The sequence below is a fragment of the Perissodus microlepis genome, chromosome 13 (genome assembly GCF_051167445.1).
Source record: "Perissodus microlepis isolate ML-2025 ecotype Zambia chromosome 13, ASM5116744v1, whole genome shotgun sequence".
Classification (NCBI taxonomy): Eukaryota; Metazoa; Chordata; class Actinopteri; order Cichliformes; family Cichlidae; genus Perissodus; species Perissodus microlepis.
In genome coordinates, this window is record NC_140473.1 from 22,048,004 (window position 1) to 22,068,400 (window position 20,397).

A 20,397-nucleotide genomic window follows, 5' to 3' on the forward strand; every position below is an offset into this window, starting at 1 on the left:
ACAAAACAATAATATGATAAACTTTTTAGATTGGAGTGGTAAAGGAATCAAATACTTAGAACATATATTAGAAGGAACAGAATTTATTTCATTTGACAGACTAGTTACACAATATGGGATCAACAAGAAAAGATTTTTAGAATATCAACAAATTAAATCCATAGTAAAAAAGAAATTTAAACCGGGTCAAGTTGAACTACAAACACCACCAAGTGTGGTTCAATTTCTTACTCTTAAAACCCCCAAATTACTTTCCAAAATATACAGAATGCTTTCTAAAACAGATGAATCAATATCACTTCCTATTGCAAAATGGGAAGCGGATTTATCAGTTAACTTAGACCTAAACTTCTGGTCTCAGACTTGCTTAAAAACCTTTCATCTAATCAGAAATCCCAGTCTTCAATTAATTCAATACAAAATATTACATAGAGTGCACTATACAGGTCATCGGATGTTCAAGATGGGCTTTACGTTTACGAACAACTGCTCACACTGCCAAACCAATTCACCGGACAATTATATCCACGCTCTTTGGTTCTGTCCACCAGTTCAGAAGTTTTGGCGCGAGATATGTGAGGACTTATCAAAGTGTCTGAAATGTAACATTCCAACTTCCCCCTTAGTGTGTTTGTTGGGCAGCTTAGATAATGTCACTTCAGAAAAGAATATAGCCCATATGGTTTTCACTGCCCTATGCATAGCCAAGAAAACAGTCCTCATGAACTGGAAAAATAAAAATAATCTTAATTCTAACCAATATAGAAATTATCTATTAGATTACATTAGTCTTGATACAGCCTCTGCCACCACATCAGATCAATTGCTCTGGGCTCCTTTGATCAGCTCCATCACCTAGTGGGGGTGGGGGGTCATAGTTTGGTCCCGCCTTCACTGTTGTGATTGGTGTGGGGGTAGGGACAGGCTTAGGGTGTCGGGGGGTTCCCCGGGGGCATCTTCCTTGGGGGGCTCAACCCGGGGTAGCGGTCATGGCCAATTAGGGGCTCTGTTGGCTCTTAGGTGACGGTTTCCTCGTGGCTGCGTGCAGCGGGGCTAGGGGAGGGTCTGTGCTGACGGACGTGGGTTACTGACCTGGTAGCCTGGCTGCCCCTGGGTGGGTCCGGGATGGACGTGAGGTTCTGGGGCACTCCGGCTCTGGGCTGGGGCCCTGGCCGGGCCTCGGGGGCTTGGGTCCTGGTTGGTGTGTTGCCGGGGTTGTGGGCGGGTGGGTGTATGGGGGCCCAGCCCTGGCGCAGGGTGCCGCCGGTGCGTCGAGCCACCTGGGGGGCTCTTCAACTGGTGGGGGAGGTTGTCACATGTTGCAGGAGCTTTCCTCTCTTCAGGAACTCTCTCTGCAGGAGGGGGAGATACAGGAGAGGTGGAGGAAGATCTCAGCCTGGGCGTCTATTGTCTTGTGTAGTCTGGAAGATGAGTGGATGATGGGGTGGGTGCAGTTTTCTCTGTGGTGGGGTTGGGTGGACTGTCCCGGGGTCTGTGGGGCCGGGCGGCGCTGCTGCACGGCCCCACAGACCCCGGGACAGTGCGCTGCTGCACTGGGCCCCGGTCCGGATGGGCCTGGGCCCCCTTTCCCTGGCGGGTCGCGGAGTATGGGGGTGCCTACTGGGGTCAGCGGGGGAGCTGGCCCCAGGGAGGGGTCACTCGCCCCTCCCTTCCTTCCCTCCCCATCTCCAGCTGCCTCCCTCTTCCCGCTCCACCACAACCACCCACACATGCAGGGCCTTGGAGTAGGGGTGTGTCACCAGGGTGCAGAGGAGGCTACCCCCCCTCTGTCCCCTTCTGGCTGCCTCAATTTTATCCCACAACTTAGACATTCACATTACTCACACTCTCATTACACATACATATAGGATCTTGGGGGTGGGCACGCTACACGGAATCCAAATTACCATCAGGGTGTACACCTCACCCCTGGCGTCGTTGCCCACCTCTCAATTTTAAATACACGTAGACATTGAGGGCTAGCAGGAGGGACTATGCGCTTACCTGCTGCTCTCTGGCAGGTAGCTCCATGCCCTCCTGGGTTTTAAATGCACCTTAGAACACACATGCATCAACACTACAATGAGCGGGTGGAGGGAGGTTTGGAGTCTTCTCTCACCCCCGTTCTCTGCGACCTGCTGGAGCGGGGGGCTAGGAGGAGGAGTTGGCCGTCCGACTGGGGTCTGGAATGTGGGGCCTCCCTGCTGCTGCGGAGTCGGGGCGGTCTGCTTCTCCCCACCGCAGGGAAAAGGGTAACACCACCTGGGTCTGGGTGCAGTTCCCCCCTCCAGGGGCAAGGGTACCTAGACCCGGTTCATAGAGTACGCTTGGGGAGTGTGACTGTGTGTACAGCGTCTCTTTATGTCTGTCTCCACGTTGGTTGAGTGTGGAGTAAGTGCATATGAGAGCATGAGGGTGGGAATGGATGTTTGTATCTGTGTGTGCCTGTATGTCTGTGTCTATATGTCAGGTTGGGTACCAGACTCCACCTCTCTGGGGACATCTCAGGCCCTCCAAGGTTTGGAGGCCTATCTCCCCCCACCACCACTTCCCCTGCCGGTGGCGGACTCCCTCAGACATCGGTGCGTTGGTGGTTCTTTGTGTCCGGGGATGGGCGTCCAGGTACACACCGGCTCACTCCTTGGCGGCCGCTTATCGGGGCCTGGAGCCTGGGGCTCGCTCGGGCCACTTCGGAGGTGGGGTGCCCCCGGCCTCTCGGCCTGGGGCTTGGTCACTCAGGCACAGCTGGCTGCCGGCGGAGCTCACGGGCGCGTCACTGCAACCCCCCCTGGCTTCTGCTCCGCGGCTGCTGAGTGACCCCTCATCTGGGACTCTCCTCAGCTCTTTCTGGGACAGTGGCGCGGCTGTCCCTCTGTTGGTCTTCCTTGGTCTCTTGTGTTCTGGGGGCCTCTGGATGTCTGGAGTTTTGATCTCCTCCATACCTGCTTCATGCCCTGGAGAACGGGGCAGTGGCTCCCCACACCCTCTAGCAGATCATTACATGAAGGAACCTTTTACAAAAACAAGCGCGTCCATGCTCACAGGTGTACACACGGGTGCTCACACACACAAACTACACCCTTTTTGGCTCCTACCTCAAAGCACACTGTGTGCTGTCGATCTTACGCGCTGCACAATAATGTTTAACATTTAGTATTTACTGTCATATTCCCATATATCATTGTGATGTTGTTTATTCTATTACTCTTGTTTTCTTCTGCTTGTTTTCTTTTTTCTTTCTCAACAGGTGATCCAGGTGATCGATATATGCATTTCTTTTTTTTTTTTCTCTGCTTATTCTGTTGGTTTTTGTTTTTTGCCCTTCTCCCCCGTCCCTCTTCTCAGCTGTTTTTCTTTCCCTCTTTCTTTCTCCCCTTCTTTTCCCCAGTCAAGTCTGTCCCGTATTCAGCAAGTGAAAATAAAATAAACAATAAAAGGTGAATCAAATGGACCATTACGGCAAGGCTGGGATGGTCAATTTGGTAAAGTAAATCCGTTGGGCATCTTTCTTCGCCTTTAGACAATAATTCTGATGGCAAAAGAGCCAAACGGGACAGGCAAAAAAAAAAAAAAACAAGTAAAAGGGGGGGGAAAAAAGAAAAAAGAAACATAATGCAGTGCTGAGGAGGGACAAAGGCTTTGACCAAACTTCAACAGGTGTGTACGATGCATGTATGCTACCATCTTTGCATGGATACATTTTTGTGCAGAGCCATTGCACCGCTAAGACTTGTTTTAATGTTTAGTTTAGAACTGGCTCAAGGTTAGGGATAGAACTGGGGTCAGCATTTAGTTTGAAATTTTAGATGAGATAGAAAGTCATCATATGGAGGATGAGAAAAGTGTTCGTCAATGAGTAACTTCCTAAAAAGCCAGAAATGTATCAAAATTCTTGTGAATGTTTACATCCCAAATTTGATGCTGAATCTTTAAGATGTGAGTGAAATATACCATTCTCTAAAGCAGTTAAATCAACAGAGATCCCATATCCATGTATGGATGTTAAGACTTTCCACGCTCCTAAGAAAACTGCTTTTTGGAAACAGGCCTGCTGGACAGCTTTCTGTGTGTCCTCGGCAGACTTTTTCCTTCAGAGCTCAGAGTAATGATTAACCAAATATCAAAAGTAATGAGTTGAAACTGCTTTAAAGTGCATCTCAGACCGACAAACCTTTAGTCTGTACAGTCAAACGGTGTTCAACATTTACTGTAACAGCACAACAACTCGTGGTGGATTGATACCTCTGTGTTAGGAAATTGTAACTGCAGAAACATCTGAAAAACTACAATTTAAACTACGCCTTAACCTGACATGCACCTCCATGGAACTATAACTATTGTGATTGGCCTATTAGGTACTATGTGTTCCTCCTGTGTGTGTTTCTAGCTATTTTTCACTGCAGTTTCTGAATGAATCAGAGAAAGAATAATAATTATCATCTAAATATGAGAAATTACAATCATAGCCTTAATATTAGTACTCACAGATGTGGTCAAATTCTTGAGGGGAGACTGCCAAACTATTGGGAGTGGGAATGTACAAAAAAGGGGGAAAATCTCCCAGGATTTTAATAAACACATTGCAGAAGGCCACTTGCATTGGTTACATTGTAGAATCAACAAAGATTTACAGCAGAAGTGGAAATCAACTGTCAGCCAGCTGCTATAAAAAGCAACTTTCAGCTGCTGCCTTATTCACGGGAGAGTCGTCATAGCAGGTAGCTCCACAGGTTTCATTGTGTCTCCTTTCAGCGTCAAACCAGGAATCTTTCAGCTGTCAGAAAAATGTGCAAACCACCGCACTATTATGGAACCATCCAAGCTTAAAACCAGGGGCGGTTATGGGTATTAATCATTTTTATACTCTTATACTCTTTTGCCTTTAAATGTGACTAAAGGTGTTACTGTGTGCAAAAAATTAAGACTTCTTCTCATCTAAAACTGTTTAAAAAAGAAGCAGCCATATTAAATCTCTATCAGAAGTGGTTTTCACTGCTAATGACCAAAATTGAATCTGAATGGCTACATGCTTAGCCAAGTCAACAGCTGTCAAACATCTAGTATGCAACTGAGGACAGATAAAACTATAAACTCTCTCATGCACATACAGGCGCACACATGGCAGTAAAATGGTTTCGTCCAGTAGCTCCTCTAGTACAGGTCAAAGTCATCATGTAGCCACATTAATATGCATGTCATTCTCCACAGCTGGCTGCAAAATGCACACACATGTGCACGCACGCACACACGCTCATTACATCATCTTTTTAAAAAAACAAAAAACACACAGCAGCCAGTCATGAAACCAGTGTGTAAATGCTGGCCAGCTGACAGACAAACACACTTAAACACAGATCAGAGCCAGAAGCAGCAGTGGAGACACACACTTAAACCAGACACACATATACACACTTAGATTGCACAAACTTGCATCCCGCAGCCTCCAGCACCACGGGACACCGCCGCCACATCTGTGCCCATCTCAAACACCTCGGCTGTGGGCAGCGGGGGTGAGAGAGTGCCCTGAGCGGCTGGCATTGGCTGGCGTGGCCTTGGCGGTGAATGGTGTGGAAGGAAAAAGCAGCCAGAGGATGACAGGAGGGACAGAGGGAAGAAAAAGACAAGACCGTAGTAAGAAAGGAAAGAAAGAATAACGTCAAAGGGAGGACGATGATAGGATAACGTTACAGGAGAGATTAATTTCAATTAAAGAGGAGACAAAAAGGCCAGATAAGGACAAAAGAGCAGGTGGCAGTAAATATGAATCTATGCCCAAATAGGTGGGATGAAATCATAAAGAATATCAGAGGTCTTGATATAGAGATACTGGAAAAAACAGGACAGAATGGTGCAAAAATAGATAGAAAGATAATGGAGGGGTGCCGGTAGTGCCCGTTGTGAGGACGGGTGCAGGGCACTGGCAGGTGGCACTGAGGCCAGGCTGTCCAGTGACCATCAGCCGCACTGTTGTGTGTGTGTGTGTATGTGTGTGCGCCAGGGATAGAAGAAAGGCTCAGGCGCCATTTTGGCTCTGTTGGAGCTGTTGCTGGGCTGGGCACTGGCCTGGTGGCACAGAGTGGGCAGTGTGTGTGTGTGTGTGTTGTGTTGCATTATGTTGTGGCATGCTTAACAGGATTAGAGGTGACCTAGTGAGGTCCAGTTGGTATCGGGACCATGGCACAGCGGCGCGCATGTGTGTTTATGTGTGTGTGGTTTGTATAATAGGATTAGCTGTTACCTGGTGCGGTACAGTTGGTGTGCTGATCTGAACTGGACTGGACTGGGCTGAGCTGGGCAGGAGCTGGACAGAGGGGAGCACTGTGTGTGTGTGTGAGTGTGGTGGCATGTATAATAGGATTAGGTACTACCTGGTGAGGTGCAGTTGGCGCTGGGCATTTGCCAGCTGTTCTGCTAGGCTCAGGGCTTCGGCCTGCCATTGGCTCCCATCCTTTTGGACCGCCTCCAGATGCTGCCGACAGCCAACCAGCTCTGAGCTCAGCCTTTCCACTTCCTGTCCCGCAGAGATGGAAGAAGAGAGGAGGTGAGGAAATCTTTCACAACAACCCACCCTGTGCCCTCAGATGAACAAAACATTAAAGCCTGGTTACAATAACATGTAAAAACTGAGCAGGACAAAAAAAGACGTCGGGTTTGATCTTCTGAACCTCAAAATGGAAACACAGAATATCCTGCAAGGGACAGTTCACCCAAAAATCAATCAGAACCTTTAATGCCATTTAGTCATATAGATTGTTTTGGTGTGTCTTGTCCAGTTTTTGAGGTGTGTAGAAATGTCTGCCTTCTCAATGGCATTTGCCTTGTGGTGCTCAAAGCACATGAAATACACTTAAAAGACATAAAATATATTTCTAGAAATCATGACAGAGTTATCCCAAACTACTACCAATACTTCCTCGTGTAGAGTGGTGCGTCTGTCAGCTTTCTTTTAGTAGCCAGGTCATGACTTCTGTAAAGAGAAGTTAATGCCAATGCCGTGGGGCTTTGAGCACCACAAGGAAAATGTCATTTAGCTGTATTATATTCAAAAGACGGCAGTCATTTCTACAGTGGAAAAGTTCACACCAAAACAATCTCTATGCTTAATATCACTAAAGGCTGAAGGAAAAGTATGCAATTTTGATTTTGGTGTGAACTGTTCCTTTAACAGTTTGGATAATTGATGCTTGTGCAAATAACTAGAGAATAATTTGGAAAATTTGAGTTTTAATATTCATTTTGCTTGCTATGCTTCATTGCAGACCCTCAAAAAAAGAAAAATAAAGACTATTTATGAAACAATCAACTCTACAAAATACTGGGTCAGTAGCTGACTTAAACAAATATCAAATAAATCCTAACTAATCAATACATCGCCACATACCTGTGCTGCCTTTTCCATCTGTCTGCTGGTCTTGGCGTTGAGCTCTCTGAGCTCTCGTTCAGCCTCCTGTTTCTTCAGCGCGGCCTGGCTGAGCTGATATCTCAGATCCACACATACCTATAGATGAATAGTCCTCATTAAACAAAGGCGGTCTTTTAATTAACAAGTATGTCACATTCAATGCTTCATCATTTATTGATTTTCTTTTTATTATCCTATCATGTCCTTACTTTGAAAATCACCCATCTAAATCATCAGACTGTCTTGTTCCCAGGCTCAATGTTTTTACACTCGTGTATTTGACTAGCTTCACATTTCATCATCCCTAAAAGCACCTACTAATTCAGTCTTTCACCAAAAATATAAAAGCACTGTGATGTTTAATCTCGAATCCTCCCCTAGAAGGATTAAGAAACAAACACAAATAAGACGCATTTGAAAAGTTTTGAGAATCTCTTTGAATTATTAGAAAGATTTGAATCTGGCTGTTTGTTGTAAACTAAGTTTTATTTTTTTTAGGATTTGTAAAATGATATGAGGGTTGAATTTTGTGTGAACTCACACACTTTGTTTGTCTTTTTCTGAAGTCTTTTTCAGCCTGTGGGTTGCCATGTGTTGATTGAGAGGAGCAGATTGCTGTTCGCTTTTTCTTTCGATTCACTTGGTTTCTTTTTGTTTTTGTTTGTGTTCTTGAATTGTTCAAAATAAATACAAATATTAATGAAAGAAAAATATGCTCTTGCATTTACGTGTTCAAAAACTGAATATAAAGTTGGAATAGATTATCTTTTGCTGCCATCCAGTGGATTTAGAAATTAAATGCAAGCAGATAGTGAAGCATGTGGGTCCTTAAAATTAATAGTTCTACTTTTTTAAACAACAACAAGAGCTTTTTGCTTTTTCAATCCCATACTTCTAAAGACAAACCCTGGCTCATGTTTATTTGACATGCTCATCATGCCATCAATAAGAAATGAGAAGACATACTGACTCAACGTTTTCTTGCGCAAACAGCATCCGATACCTTTGTGTTTTCTTGTTCCTGGCTGGTAAGTGTGCGGAGAGTGTCCTCCAGCTGACTGGTCAGTGAACTCTTGTCTCTGAGAGCTCTGTCTAGCTGTCCTTCCAACTCAGCGACACGCTGGGAAAGGCCAGACACCTGACAGACAAACACAGTACACCATTTCAGTGGCCATTTCACTGCAGCGTCACTCAGAATTCAAGTAAAATGTCCTGCAAATACAAACACTTGCACTTTATGAATTTTTTTAGGGTATCATTACAAAACATAACAGACATAAACTCTAAGTACAAGAAATATACAATAGCTACTGCAAAAGCAAATAGCAATGACTCAATTTCCTACTTTTTACTACTTAATGTTTCATTAAAAGAGTATTTTTTCAAATTTGTCTGTTAATATAGTTATTTACAGTATTTTACAGGCAAATGAACGGACTCATTCTTCTGTAATCCACTTCTTCTGTGAATTTCCCAATTCTGCGACTAATAATCATGTACATGAAAAGTAAGACTAACTATATTCGTCAGCTCCTCTTTTTGTTTGCGGGCCTCTGCTCGGCCCTCCTCTCTGGCCTCAGCCAGTCTCTGCTGCAAACCGTGTGCGTCTCGGTCGAGCTGTTCTCTCTGTCGAGCCAGCTCCCTGGACAACTGCTCGCACTGCACCTCCACCTGCATGTGTACAAAAACAGAAGGGTTAACAGAGTAATAACCAGCTGTACTAGAACAAAGAAAACAAATGATGTTGTGAGTCAACACCGAGGTTGAAGAACATATGAAAGCTGAATATGTCCCTAATTTCAAGTTACTGGCAATGTTTGAGCACCCTCTAGTGGACGTACGATGATAGTGGTATTCCCATAAGCTTGTATATGTATACAGTGTGTGTAGCTTATAAATAGGTAAATCTGAGCATTAACAAATGCAATGCATTCTAAATATTAACTGTATTAAGCAAAGATGGCGGTCAGCTGGAAAGTTGTGTGTGTGGATGTTTCTCTGACCCTAGCTTTCTGCAGGTTTGCTTCCTCTGCCATCTCCACAGCCTGTTTGACCTGGAGACAGGCTGACCACTCCCTCTGTTGTGTCTCTTGCTGACTGGTCCTCACAGCACGCAGAGCCACCAGTAACTCATCACGCTCTCTGAGAAAAATCAGACAAAAAGGAATTAAAAGCAGAATCTGGATGGTACACTTAACTAAGTCTAAACTAATGCTATGGTTTACGCAGTCAGTATGCTGCTGCTAACGTCTGATTGATTCTGCAGGAAGCATTTGTTACCACTGACTTTGTGAGCCTGTCAATAGCCTGGACATGCAGGTTTGTGTGAGTCCCAGCCAACACAGCTTCGTGCTGTGCACACTTCAGGCACAATCCTGCCACACGAGGAGCTCCATCAGCCTTCAGTGCATCTGCGGCCTGCTTCTCCCTGTGTCTCAGGCGAAGCTTCACCTCCTCGCACTCCTTCTGACTGACTGACAGATCCTTTCTGAAAATATCAGAGAAGGAAAAGTGTTCTAAAAAGAATTAAAGATAACTGATTTTTAAATGACTAAGGTTTTGACACGGAGGGGATCAGAGATGGGCTTGGTATAAAAATGTAGGTAAGCTATGACTTATTTTGACCAGCCTACAAGAAATGGACTTTTTAAATTTTTCTCCAGTGAATTACCAGAAGACAGATAAAAAAAAAAATCAGGTCGTAATGTTTCTGTGACACCGCATCATTGACAGCAAATAATAGTTTGGTTATTGCTCAAAGTTGGTTATTCAAAAACTCCTGCTGAACAAAAACGTTTTGTGTTTTGCACTGTGACACTGAGTGGGTGTCCACTTGATCTGGTTGCAGTTTTAAATAGAGCATAAATGTCTTTCTCAGCCCTGAACATTTTATGTTGAGCTCAAAAAAAACCTAGAAGACAATAACTTGAAAAAATGAGCATTTTGTTTTTAACCAACTCCTCTGCACTTTTAACTTGGAAAATATTTAGTACAAAATAAACATTTTTTCCAGGGTATCATTAAAAATACTAAAGTGACTAAACAAAAAACAACCTGCAAACTCTGAGGGCGTCAGTGGGAGGAACTGACCTTTTCTTCAAGGAATGACCCAGATGAGTTTCTGCTCGTTTGATGCCGCAAAGAACTAACCTGAGAGAGATGACCTGCGCCTCCAAGCTTTCCATCTGGGCCTGGTAGATCACCTTCAGTTTTTCCTGATGAGCACAAACATCTGAATCTAACTGGATAACTGGATGCAATTAAATATATTGCAACAGCTTCCTATATAAATGTACTAAAAAACAGAATTCATGTTTCTACTGTTAAAGTTTTATTGGAGGAAATTAGCAAAAGACAAATCTTAAAATACAATCTGGGACCATTGTGCATTATTGTGACGCATAAAATCTGATGAACACTGAGGTAAAAGAGAACCGAACGGCAACCAGTGGAGACTCATCTTTCCTACCAGCTCATTTTTCCATGTGTTGTGTTCTTCTTTCTGTAGCATACTGTGGTCTCGAATGGAGGCTATGTGGCTGTTGTCGATGACTTCGTTCATCTGAGGAAAAAAATTGGAACGGGTGACCAAATCTTTAATTTGAAAGATGCTTTTATGATGCTTAAATTCAGTCTGTTGAACTATAAAAACTTGGCTACGTTAACTTTATATTCTAGTGTCTCTCTACTGAAAGTGTCCAGAGAAAAATGACTAATACAACAGTCACAATATAATAGGAAAACAGCGTTTGGAGACCATAGCATGACTACGATTAACGCAAAGGGCTTGCAATCTCATTCCATCCTCAAGCCTCAGTTGCTGTTGTCAAAGCTGGAGTGACAAAGCAGCAAAGAAATGACCGTCCTATTTTTATTTAAGTGTGACTGAGCCATAAGGTAACCTCAGTCTTTTTTATTCCTCTCATTATTATGTTTGTACTATACGTGCCTTCATTGTTACATGCATTACCATTTTCATGAACACAAAAATCAAACCAATGATTTTCACACACGCACAAATTACCGTGGAGTTTCGGATCGTGTAATCTTTTAGGGATTCATCCACAGCTTCGGCTTTCAGTTCTGAACGTAACTTCTCATTTTCCACCACCACTACTCTGATCCGCTGTTTCATTCCCTGCAGCTCCTCCTGAAGTCACACAAACAGAGAAGCCGATTAACATCCGTTCACATTAGCACACTGGTAATGAAGGACGCGCACACACACGTACATTTGTGCACACAGACCTTACAGAATTTAACCTCAGCTTCCAGATGTTGGATGTATTCTGACTTGTGAAATACAGGAACCAAATCCTGAAAGGCAGGTAAACTGGACATCCCCTCCTGCCATGCAAAAGGGAAAGAAGAGTAAAAAATAAAAGCCAAAACACAGAAGAGCAGCAAGTGAAGTCAGTTTTAATTCCATTTTATTTCAGTTTAACTTTCATTTGTTTTCAAAGCGGCTTTGCACATTTCACTTTTAGCACATTTTTTTAAATTTTACTTTTTTATTATTAGAAAGTGAGTCTGTGACAAATTTTAAGAAATTTACAAGGCTTCCTGATGCTTGCTAGAATGACAAAAACTAAAACTAAGGGCCTTTCCTGTTTATTTTTAGTTTATTTCACTTAGTTTTCACACCTACTTTTAGTTTTTTCTTTCATTTTAGTGAACTATAAAACCATGGTACATTCAAGTATGGAGAATTGCTCCTAATCTGAGTATCAGTTCTGTAACAGGCCTTTGTCAGATCTAACACATTTAAATGTTAAACCATGCAAAACTGCTCATTCTACCTTGGATGGAGACTGTTTCTTGGAAGGGGAGACAGGTGTGGGAATTTCTCTGCCCTGCTTCAGCAGAAGGCTCTTCAGCTGATTAACTACAAAAGACATAAAAAATAAGTATGTACACAAACACATAAACACTTTATTTAAACTTTGTGTAAAAAGACTGTGAGAGGGGAAATCTCACGATACCCCACTATAAGGGCTGGGTTTTAGACTTACAACTAATTAGAAACATTTCATCACTTGTCCAAGTAACTTCTCCGGTCTCAGCTGACTGCACGTTTCCCAGCCTTATAAGCAGGACAAGTGCATAATTTAGCACCACTGCGGTTCGTTTTAGAGCAAACACCATCCCCACGGACACAGCAGCCAGGGAAGCAAAAGAACGTCACATGAAAGAGCTCCTTATTAAAATGTGGTTATCACAGGTTGGTTAGTCAAAGCTGGGAAGAATGCTATGAGCGATCCAGGAGAGAAGAAGGACAACTGCTGCCTAAGGAAACAATCTGATCTCTTATGTTTCGGGAGTATCAGAACAGCTGAGATGCATTTTTCTTTTTTCAAAACACCATGTCTCTGTGGTTTGAAACACCAAAAGATGATCCGTCAAAAAGTGGTCCACCCACCTCAACAACCACTGGCAGACGGGACAACACAGAATATTCAGTTTGTCAAGCCAAGACTGCATGTAATTATACCTACAGGGTACTGCCCAATCTTTCAATGTTGAGGAAGTTTGCATCCCGGGCTGGGAGGAACACTTGGTTATGTAAAAAGAGAGGTGACCATTTTTTAACACTGGAGGGGGCCTAAGAGTACATCTTTCACAATCTTGCAATGCTATGATTTTAGCCACTCCTCACTGATCAGTGGTCATGACAGTTGGCATATTAACAATCACGGGACTGAGCTCATTGCACATTATTAGTCAGTTGCCCCAATTTCCGTCATTATGCAACTATACTGTTTATAAGGTTGAGAAAGCCTGCAGTCAGCAGAAAAAGTTACTTGATTGGTGTAAGGTTTCTTCCAATGAAATGCTTACAAGTGAACAGAATCAACTTTCTATGTCAGTCACCTGCTTCACTCTGTGACTTTTGGTTCCATGCAGCCTTGTCTTCTTCGGCCATGGTTGTATAATGGTCTTCATCACCACCTCTGACCTCCTCCACCTCATCTCCATCAGGGTCCAGCTGCAGCGGAGCACTGCTCAGATGCTGGATGCTTTGGTTGGCCCGCTCTGAATTCAGCATACACATAGATGCCAGTGTAACACAGTATATCATTTATTTGATGAAATGCACAGACAACCAAAGAAGTCATGTCTATACAGCAAACAAATACACCACCAGTGTTGTGTTCACGAAGGTAAGCAGGTGGCACTTGCACAAAAACTAAGCTGTAAAATCTCAATTTCACCCATTTATTTTAGCCAATCAGTAGCCAAATAATGCAAAGCTTTTATTTTGCCTAGGGCAAGCATCCTAAAATGAAAGCTTTAGAGCAGTGGTGCCAATCATAAGGCCCGGGGTCCAGAATCGGCCCACTAAATGGCTTTGGAAAGGAGAAGGAGAACAGAAATCTTGGACTTTTAATTGTATTTTCACACATTTTCATACTGATAAAGATATCCTCCATGGTCATTCATACTACACCAAAGTAATTAAAATTTAGATTTCTGCAATTTTACACATTTACTTCTTATACTTTCAGCCCAAAGAGTCATGCTAACAAATCTCGGGGATTAAATATGTAGTTAAACTTCTGTACACTGGCAGCAAGGGCAGTTTCCCTGGTCCGGTTCACATAAGATCATAATGTCTCCTTTTTAGGTGCACTTTGAGCGCCTGGATTCAGAATCTGAAGCTTCATTTATTGTCAGCTTGTGTTTTCTTTTGGTTTAAGATTGCATTGACACTTATGTTCTGTGAAGTGTCCTCATCTGCTGCCCCAGCAGCAACAGGTGGCAGTCATGTGCCTGTCACCTGTACTTTTCCACCAATAATAGTTTTTTTTCGGTAACATACCTATAGAGATGATGCTCTATTGGGCTCTGGCGGCATAAATTTAATACACCAAGTCGGTTTCATCTTACTATGTGCTAACTAACCATCCAACGACGCTCTCTTGAGCTGCCCATTCAAACAGGTTAGCAAACGTAGCACGACAAAACATTAACATACGCCTCAGCTCCTTCTGCATGGAGCTCGGGTGCTCTGCTTCATCTTCATCCGAGTCTGTCGGTTTCATGGATGTTTAATCGTCGTTAAATCGCACTGTTAACTAAGGAAACATGCTAGGCTACGTACAACAATCAAAGCAACAACCATCACATCGAGCACGACGTAACGGTCGTCAAATCCCAATGGAGGTGTGCTTAGTTCCTTAACCAGTATCGCCCGAGAACAGTTCCCTTTAAGTAGTGAATTTTAGATTTTACGTCACCGCCCCTGCGAGAAATCACATCAGCTTGTTCCCTAAAAGCAAAACGAGGCAACCATTAGCTTACGGGTCAGGCTTCCGTAAACACACGTAGCTGATGGGAATTGTAGTTGTTTTTTGTAGTCATGATACAAATGCGAGCGCTTAAAGACGAAACGTTTTTTTTTGTTTGTTTTTTTAATTTCCTAAACCCAGTTGTGAGATTACAGAAATGTTTTAATCGACGCCAGTAGGCAACACTTAATGTTATACTACCTTCCTTGGTATTTATAAACACCAAATACAAGTAATACTCCATATTTTAATGTAGCATACCTTTATTTCTTATTGTCCATTCATGTATTTTCTCAGTAATTATAGGGAGTTTTGTTTTAAATGGTTTGGTATCTTTATAGCACTTTCTTACTAGGAGCCTCATTCACACACATATTCATATAAGTTCCTTTTTTTCTACACCTAAGGACTTTTAACACAACATTGGCACACTCGCAATTTAGTGGATGCACCAGGGGTAACTTAGGGTTCACTATCTTGCCCAGGATACTGAATATGTAGACTGGAGGCCGAGACTCAAACCAGTTTACACATATGATATTCCAGTTGACAGACGACCGACTCTATCTCCTGAACCACAACTGCCTCAGTTATGCAAACATTTTAGAGTTGTCTATCAGTGCAAGAATCCCTTATTGCTCTTTTAGAAAGAAATATAAACGTGACTAAGTATATGTTGTGATGTTAAGACAACTCCCTTGTTAGATGTCATAAAATAAAACGTTTAATCATCTCTGTGGGGGAAATTACTGCTGCAGTGGAGACTATGATGTAGATGAAAATATAAACAACCAAAATAGTTAAATGCAGTTTATTTTGTTCAGCTAAAATCACCTTAGGGAAAGTTAAGAGACCTGAAACTGCAAGGTTAATGACCTGCTGCATGGTGTTTTGCTGTGATCTGTAGCCCATCGGTTTCACTTCTTTTATCATTGCCATCTAGACAGTCCAGTGACGCACTGTTGAGCACTCCTACAAGCATACACATACTTACACACAATGATAGGATTAGAGATCCTAGATTAGAAAGATTAATAACTGTGAGATCGCCTGTTGGATTACTCAGAATTACTTTTATAACACAGGACTTTGGGTTATGAAACTGTGGAAATTTCACAGATGTACATCTGTAACACTTTTACTTCCTATATTAAAATAAGTAGCTTATGAAGGCCTCTAATATAGCTGTAAACCAAAATGAGATCATTTTTAGATATCCTTTACTGCATTTGTCATGTATGAGGTAATTGGGGGTGAAATGTAACACAGCTATATCACATTAAGCATTTTAATAACAGGAAATGTAAATACAGCACATGTATGTGTTTGTTTTATATTTTTACTGGTAATCAAAACTTACTTGAATATTTACAGTAACATGTTTAAGTCTGTTCACGAATGACAGTCATGAGATGTGGCTGAAAGCACAGAGGAAATCTGAATGAGCAAATCTAGCTTTCAGTTAGAAACATTTATTTTAAGCTACCATTAATCAGGCGGGTTAGGACAAAGCACATTTATATGAAGGACAATTCTGATACTGACACATCTCTGTATATACTGTGAATTTTACACCTGTGGTATTTTATTGGTAACTTATTAATCTACTTTTAAATAGTTAACAAATTAATGAACAAACACTTTAAGTGTTCCCTTATCTGTGTTTTTTTTTAGCTTATGAATGCCAAATAAACAGGGTTAGATCATACTTCATGTGGCATGTACAAATTGTACTTTATATACTACTTGAATAATAATTTTAATGGTTTATGTGAAGAGCCTGAGAATGGCATTAATAATCAGTCAAACAAACTGTGTTCTGCATATTTCACCTCACTCTATAACCCAAATCTGAATCCCGCCTCAGTTTCCAGGAATGTTACAGTACTTGAGAGTTTTAAATGGGCCAAAAAAAAAAAACAAACCCTCAGTTGGTGGGTGTTTATGTGATACTGTTCGGGTGAATGGGCGTGCCTTTTGTTTGCTGCTGTTACAAAAGGGTCAGACAAAGGTAACCATGGATACACCCTCTTCCTATTGCACAACAGCAGATAACTTCCTGTCGAATGAGCTTCAGCTGTACTTTTGAGTTTTGCGACATGTCAGTTTTCAAAAGAAGAGGCAGTGAGTCAGATTCATTCATGAACAGACATTGTGCAGCGATCTTGGTTTGACATTTTCATTCATACTTTATTGATGACAGCTTAAACACAGAGTTTGGGCAGCCGTTTTTTTCCTGTGTAAATCAGGGCGTTTTGCAGTCTTGCGAAATACCACAAACGTCAAGATGAAAACTTTTCTTGTATAATCCTTGTGGTTACATATTTGAGAGTTTGTAACGGCTTGATAAAGAGGCTACAACTAGAAGGTCACCAAACTTCCAAGTGCACCAAAGCTCCTCTTTCACTGCCTTTTTAAGGAAGTTCTGGTAATGACTCACCTTTTTCACTACCCCACAGAGTGCTACTGTAACCATTTCGTTCCACTATCTATATTGGATAGTTGTAGTTACAAGTTACTTGGCTGATTAGGATTATTTCGTTCTACAGGTATGATTACCTTATAAAAAAGTGGTGCTTTCTTAAAGATTAATCTATCCACTGGTGGATAGATTAAAAAAGTACAAATTTGAATGCTTGTCTATTTTAGCACTGCGGGTTTTAGACACATAGCCAGTGACGCAGTGGTTTTCTTTATTCGGAATAACATAAATTCACACCTCTTTAGCAGATGCCTCTGGTTCTGAAGAGCCATATCCCTGGTCTGCTCGTCTCACTGGTCCCAGCTACCTTAGGGCGAGAGGCAGGGTCCACCCTGGACAAGTCGCCAGACTGACACAGCAGGGCTAACACAGAGATAACACAGAGAGACAGAGAACCATTTGCACTCACGTTCACACCTGTGGACAAGTTAGAATCACCAGTTAACCTAACCCCACTAACTGCGTGTCTCTGGAATGTGGCAGAAAGCCGGAGTACCCAGAGAAACCCGATGCACGCACAGGGACAACATGCAAACTCCAAACAGAAGGCCCTCGGCCAAATGGTGGAGTCAAACTCAGGACGTTCTTGCTATGAAGCAACACTGCTAACCACCATGCAGGCCTAAATTAATAAATATAATGCCTTAAATAAAACTGAATTTAATTAAACTGAAGACGATGTTGTTGCTGCAGCGTTAAAAGGTACACAACAGCACATTTTTGCCCCAGGCCAACTTGACAGGTTAATCAAGCCTAGCAGACTGGAGCTGTATAGCATTTAGTCATGTGTTGGTCCTTATCTAAATAAGAATTTTAAGAATTTACTGGGTCTGGTATGTAACATTTTGATTGATTTATGTATTTGTGTATGCACTTGCATACATTTTCCTAATTGCAAACTTGTTAATATACTTTTTGCCTAAGTCATCTCTCTGTCAGGATAAGCTATTCAATGAAGTCTGGCAATAAAAATAGGCTATTTGTAATCTGCAACTAAATTTGCCTCACTATATTTATTCATACTGCGTATGAATAGAAAGGTCTGCTGCACCACACTCATGAGAAACCTCAAGTGAAACACTTCTTGCCTGCTTGTCAGAACGGTTTTACAAGAGCGTTTGCATGTTGGGGTATTTCCAGGAAACCGCATCAGCCTACCAATCTCCCCACGCACAAACCTTGCAGTCCCACGTTTGTTAAATGTCACCTCAGCCCTACCATATATAAGTATTGCCAATTCCCCACCTGTAACTGCCATATCTCCCCTTACTCCAAATTCCCCCCTCCCACCGTATGACCCACTCCTCCTGAGTAAACTGCGTTTTCTTTTGTGAGGGTGGGGGTTCCCTTTTTTCTTTTCTTTTCTTTTTTAGCACAAAAGCCTTACAATAACCTGGAAACAAGAATATAGTGACCAAAAAAGAAAAGAAAAAAAAGCACAGAAGGAAAAAACCTTATTGTTTGTGCTTCTTTTATGGAAATCTGCATAACTGACAAAAGAAAGAAGAACATCAAAGGCGGAAAGAAGAAAAAAAAATCTAACCCAGTTAAGCATATGGGAAAATGGTGCAGTCTGCCACATCTAAACCAGGCCTCAGTAGTCATTTATCTGATGTTTTTGCAGCACCCACTATACTTCCTACACTGGAGATGGATTTGGTGCCAACAGAGTGCAAGTGCTTGTCTGCAGAAACAGTGTTAAGCAATATCCAGCTTAGTAAAGAGAAGCAATAAGAAGAAGGTTGAGCATCTGAGAACACAAGCAGACTCCATATGCAAGTGCATGCAGGCTAGAACACATTATAGTGTTTCATATACTGTATTCTCCTGCCCCCTCCTAACCAGCCACAAGAAAATAATAGAAAAAAATGCCAAACAAACCCATTTGTAATGTTACTAATAATAATTTGAGAATTATGTCTCTCTTTTCTTTTTTCTTTGCTTATTTTGACAACTGTTTATCCAACCCAGTTCAAGCTTGGTGAGTGTGTTGCTGGGGACTTGACTAAGTATGATGCCAAGTTTGACATCATTTGGATGAACACTTCCCATATTTTGGCTAAAAGTACTCTCTTACCACTGTTTCCCCTGTGTGGCTGCCGCCTGCTCCACTCTCTGTGTGTGTTGAGGCATATACATACACACAAGGCCATATTTAGCTATCTTTATAAGGACCTTCACTGATCATAACATCATAACTAAGGGCCCCAGGCTTTACCCTGACTCAATTATAATTTTAACACCGAAACAGTATTTAATGAAGTGTAGGGAGTAAAAAGCAATAACTTTTACATTGTTCTAGCTTCTTTCAGCTGCTCCATTATTCACAATAGGTCACCACAGTGGACGGACCTGCGGACTTTTACACCAGATGCCCTTCCTAACACAACCTTCACAGGAACTTGTGCTTCCTACTGGTCTGGAACTTTCACACATTAGGTAAACCTGTTAACCACTATACAACATTACTCATTCGGGACAAAACTCTCCTCACAATGACAGCCTGACGTGCTTCTTTTTTTTTGCCTTTGATGTCGAGTTACTGATGACCTCAGTCACTCATGCATTGGTTGAATGAGCTGTTCTCGAAAAACCCACAATGTTCCCATTCTGCAAAACCTCATTTTAAACTGGAACCATCATACACTTAAACATAAATGCAACAAGCTCATCTTTACAACTTTCTTTTCCAAACAGCAACTTAACCCAATGAAGTTTAAGTAATCATAATCCCATCCATAACCCTAGCACTCCCCTATAATTGTATATTTTGGAGACTTTTTTGGAGGAAAGCATAGATATTTTTGATGTATGTCACTTTGAGTAAATGCTTTCTTTGTTTCCCAATTGAAAATATTTTGGAGAACAACTTAATAAATCAATAAACATATTCTAATTGCCTAGTTCTAGAGTTAGGGTCATCACCAATGATGTTTGTGGTGTTGTTTGCAAGCAGGTGATGCATTTGAGACTCATCAGTAAGTTGTAGCTTCAAAAGCTTACAATAAACTCTCCCCTGACAGCGATTGCACTTGTTGACATGGGGCTGGACGTTAATATGATTTTTATCAATATAATAAATGTTTGACGCCAATCCTCACGCAAATCAAATTCTACGGTTCCACCTGATGTCAAAATACATCCACACAAGTATATGCACACACACACACACACACACACACACACACACACACACACACACACACACACACACACACACACAG

The 20,397-nt window shown here is 42.1% G+C and overlaps 1 protein-coding gene across 4 annotated transcripts in view; it reads right to left on the reverse strand.

Annotated features, from left to right (window-relative positions):
* sdccag8 (SHH signaling and ciliogenesis regulator sdccag8) overlaps window positions 1–20,341 on the reverse strand; it is a 62,260-nt gene extending 41,919 nt beyond the window's left edge. The window contains exons 1-14 of one of the 4 annotated variants that reach the window (XM_084947761.1): window positions 14,379–14,688; window positions 13,274–13,435; window positions 12,202–12,287; window positions 11,651–11,749; window positions 11,427–11,552; window positions 10,872–10,964; window positions 10,553–10,617; window positions 9,690–9,890; window positions 9,406–9,544; window positions 8,921–9,073; window positions 8,406–8,540; window positions 7,382–7,498; window positions 6,369–6,511; window positions 5,413–5,551 (exon numbers count right to left, since the gene is read on the reverse strand). In XM_084947761.1, coding sequence (XP_084803887.1) covers window positions 5,413–5,551; window positions 6,369–6,511; window positions 7,382–7,498; window positions 8,406–8,540; window positions 8,921–9,073; window positions 9,406–9,544; window positions 9,690–9,890; window positions 10,553–10,617; window positions 10,872–10,964; window positions 11,427–11,552; window positions 11,651–11,749; window positions 12,202–12,287; window positions 13,274–13,435; window positions 14,379–14,445 — 1,725 coding nt within the window. In that variant the 5' untranslated portion in view covers window positions 14,446–14,688. Of the gene's footprint in view, window positions 1–5,412; window positions 5,552–6,368; window positions 6,512–7,381; window positions 7,499–8,405; window positions 8,541–8,920; window positions 9,074–9,405; window positions 9,545–9,689; window positions 9,891–10,552; window positions 10,618–10,871; window positions 10,965–11,426; window positions 11,553–11,650; window positions 11,750–12,201; window positions 12,288–13,273; window positions 13,436–14,222; window positions 14,337–14,378; window positions 14,689–17,410 lie in introns of those variants that run through there. The other 3 variants (XM_084947760.1, XM_084947757.1, XM_084947759.1) reach the window with 3 other exon arrangements.
* Window positions 20,342–20,397: the final 56 nt, after the last annotated feature.